Source organism: Ziziphus jujuba, chromosome 1 (assembly GCF_031755915.1).
Source record: "Ziziphus jujuba cultivar Dongzao chromosome 1, ASM3175591v1".
Lineage (NCBI taxonomy): Eukaryota > Viridiplantae > Streptophyta > Magnoliopsida > Rosales > Rhamnaceae > Ziziphus > Ziziphus jujuba.
Genome location: NC_083379.1, coordinates 10,180,566 through 10,183,995, shown reverse-complemented (window position 1 = coordinate 10,183,995; position 3,430 = coordinate 10,180,566). Strand labels below are relative to the sequence as shown.

The window sequence follows — 3,430 nt, the reverse complement described above, 5'->3', positions numbered from 1 at the left end:
CTATTTTTTCTTTTCCCTTATAACAAAAACATTTTGTAGACTAATTTGAGACTTCTTTTACTTTTTCTTCTCTCTCTATTTTTTTTTCCCCTTAAAATATAAGTTATTTTTCATCACAGTATAAATAAACTTTATTAAAAGAAATAGAGATTGGTTTCAAGATAAGGTTTGAAATCTTTTTTAATTCTTATGAATATTCAAACTGTGGTAACTTTCTGGCTATGTACATCGAGCTGTTCTTTTCACTTTAGTTTGGTCCACAACAAAATAGGCAACTATCGATGGGATTGTACCACTACATTGTTAAGATTGCGATTGGATACCACTTGCAGGCGCCGGAAGATAAGTCCTCCCAGTATTGGAATGATTCTACATCCATCTATCTTTCATGTATTTGCTGTGTAAATTGTTATATATATGCATTAATTGTGATAATAGACTCGTAGTTAAAGTGGAACTTATAAGATAATATAATATTCCTCCACAAGAGCATTTATATGTATGCCAAAAATCCTGGTCAGAATAGCAACTTAAAAGACTTCTGCTTTTCCTGAGTAATCTATCTAGCTATGGAGCTCCAATATTCATTATCCCTCAGCATTTTCATTATCCTCTTCTGCTTGTTTTGGTTTGTAAAACAAAGCAGATCTTCTACTAAGCTACCTCCAGGTCCATGGAAGCTACCTGTTTTAGGGAATTTACACAACTTGGTAGGCTCACTACCACATCATGCTCTTCGAGAACTAGCCAGAAAACATGGACCTTTCATGCATCTACAACTAGGCCAAGTTTCACAAGTAATTATATCTTCCCCAAGGATGGCCAGAGAGATAATGAAGTCCCATGACCTTTGCTTCGCACAGAGGCCAGAACTTTTTGCAATGCAACTCTTGACTTACGGTGCCTCAGCCATTGCCTTCGCTCCATATGGAGATTACTGGAGGCAGACAAGGAAAGTTTGCACTATAGAGCTCCTAAGCATCAAGAGGGTCCAATCGTTCGCTTCTATTCGAGAAGATGAGGTTTGGAATCTTATTCAGTCGATTCGCTCATCAGCAGAACTAATCAATTTTACGGGTAAGCTTTTCTCCTTAACAAGTTCCATAACATGAAGAACAGCATTTGGTGATACACGCCAAGAAGAACATGAATTTATATCATTGTCAGAGGAAGCTATATCATTAGTAGGAGGATTTGATTTAGCCGAACTGTTTCCTTCAAATAAATTTCTTCAAATAGCAAGGCGGATGACAACTAATAAGTTGAAGAAGGTTCGCGGCAAGGTCGATCAGATTCTTGAAAATATCATCCATGAACACAGACAGAAAAAGATGACACAAAAAAATGGTGGGGACGAAAGTCGGCCGCGGGAGGAAGATCTGGTTGATGTTCTGCTACGACTTCAGCAAAGTGGCAGCCTTGAATTTCCACTCACAATCGACAACATAAAATCTCTGATTTGGGTTTGTATATATTTTCTGCATACATGGTATAATTTAGCTAACTCGCGCAAACCTCAAAACAAAACATATATATATATATATATATATTGACAAACCTTTAATGCAGTTTTATTGAAAAACCTTAAAACAATTATAATTATGCAGGAAATTTTCAGTGCTGGAACTGATACTTCATCAACAACAGTGGTGTGGGCAATGTCAGAAATGATGAAAAACCCAAGAGTGATAGAGAAGGCACAAGCTGAGGTAAGAAAACTCTGCCAAGGAAATAAAGGACTAATCCATGAGAAAGATATTCAGAGATTGAGCTATTTGAAGTTGGTGATCAAAGAAACTCTGAGGCTGCACCCTCCAGTTCCATTGTTACTCCCTAGAGAATGCAGGGAGGCTTGCAAAATTGATGGCTATGAAATCCCATTAAAAACCAGAGTCATCGTGAATGCGTGGGCGATTGGAAGAGATCCAGAGTATTGGGAAGATGCTGAGAGCTTCATACCAGAAAGGTTTGATGGAAATTCCATCGATTACAAGGGAACAGACTTTGAATATATTCCTTTTGGAGCAGGAAGAAGAATGTGTCCTGGGATAGGATTTGGGATGGCAAATGTTGAGCTTCCTCTTGCTAATCTACTCTACCACTTCGACTGGCAACTTCCCAGTGGAATACAACCAGAGAATGTGGACATGACTGAAGCCTTTGGAGCTACTGTGGGAAAGAAGAACGATTTATATTTGATTGCCATCCCATTCACTCCTTCACTCTCATGAATTTGAACGATGAAACAGTCATGTCGTCATATCGTGTCCCCGTCTACTATAAACTGGAAGATAATTTTCAAAAGAACAATTCTCTCTCTGTATGTATATTTATATATATGTTATTAAGAAATTGAAATTAGTAAAAGTTATAATGTAATGTGATAGCAATTAGAATGTCTTCTTTCCAGGGAGCCTCCAATGATCCCTTTGTGCTTGTGTTTTTATTCTTTCTCTGCTTATTTTAATTTCTAAAGAAGTAAAATTCTCATAAAGACAAATTCTATTCATAATCCTATGCATCACTGAAGAAAAATAATAATAATAATAATAAAACCAACAACAGCAACAACACTTACGTAAAATATGCCTAAAGTTATCCCAAGATGTAAACTCAAACTAGTATGCAGCGAAGACTTGTGAACTTGTGATTTTAGTAAGTGCATAATTTTTCTGATATTTTTAACTTGTCTTGTGGAATTGTCAAGATATATATATATAAGAAAGTTTGATGATTGAACAATATTACTAAATTCAATATTATTGCAGCAAAGCAATACAAACAACATTTACAAAACAAAAGGAAAAAAAAAAAAAAAAAGCCAACCATATATATGCATTCAACAAATTTCAATTTAATATAAGATAAAACAAAACTTAAGACACAGTTACTTTTAGAATTGCTTGTATGGTAGTCTAAATTTGCGGCTGCAAGTTAGAATTAAGTTCTGGACAAATAAAAAAATTATTATTGGGCTGGTTGGAATTCAAAGTTGTTCTTCCTCTTTTGTCTTTTCTTACTCCGTCTTGTCTCATTTTCCATTCCTTCGGGCCCAGGGCAGATGAAAGTCAGTAAGTCCTTAGGACTTCGACACTTGATATTCCTATCTGTCAAATTCGAGGAGCTTCACCCAGACATCATACCTCTTATCTCTCAATCGCTCCCCCTTGACACGTCTGCCATATCGCTCTCCGGACCAAAAAAAACTATGCTACTTCGGGAGCATGTGCACCTGCTTCTATTATACGGTGGAATCCATGTGTATGGGCTCCATTCCCGTATTAGAAGCGGAAGCCATATTTCAAATGTATTGGAAATATCTTCTGGGCCTATGGGTACCATTTGTAGGGAATGTCAATGGGATGGGGCGGGACTTGTTTTTAAAATCCGGTCTCCATTTCCGTGGGGAATTTTTTATCCCATCCCTATG

At 36.7% G+C, this 3,430-nt stretch overlaps 1 protein-coding gene across 1 annotated transcript; it reads left to right on the top strand.

Annotated features, from left to right (window-relative positions):
- The first annotated feature begins 468 nt into the window (after nt 1-468).
- On the top strand, nt 469-2,424 carry LOC125421907 (desmethyl-deoxy-podophyllotoxin synthase-like). Its single transcript, XM_048472007.2, has 3 exons — nt 469-1,077; nt 1,240-1,463; nt 1,608-2,424. The coding sequence occupies exons 1-3, from the start codon at nt 570-572 to the stop codon at nt 2,229-2,231; spliced, it is 1,356 nt and encodes a 451-aa protein (XP_048327964.2). The 5' UTR covers nt 469-569; the 3' UTR covers nt 2,232-2,424.
- Nucleotides 2,425-3,430: the final 1,006 nt, after the last annotated feature.

What these genes read in the sequence shown, in the direction of transcription:
- LOC125421907 (XM_048472007.2), top strand. Translation starts at nt 570, where the DNA reads ATGGAGCTCCAATATTCATTATCCCTCAGCATTTTCATTATCCTCTTC. An exon ending in AGAACTAATCAATTTTACGG is followed by an intron (nt 1,078 to 1,239) that starts GTAAGCTTTTCT and finishes TTCTTCAAATAG; the next exon opens with CAAGGCGGATGACAACTAAT. An exon ending in ACATAAAATCTCTGATTTGG is followed by an intron (nt 1,464 to 1,607) that starts GTTTGTATATAT and finishes ATAATTATGCAG; the next exon opens with GAAATTTTCAGTGCTGGAAC.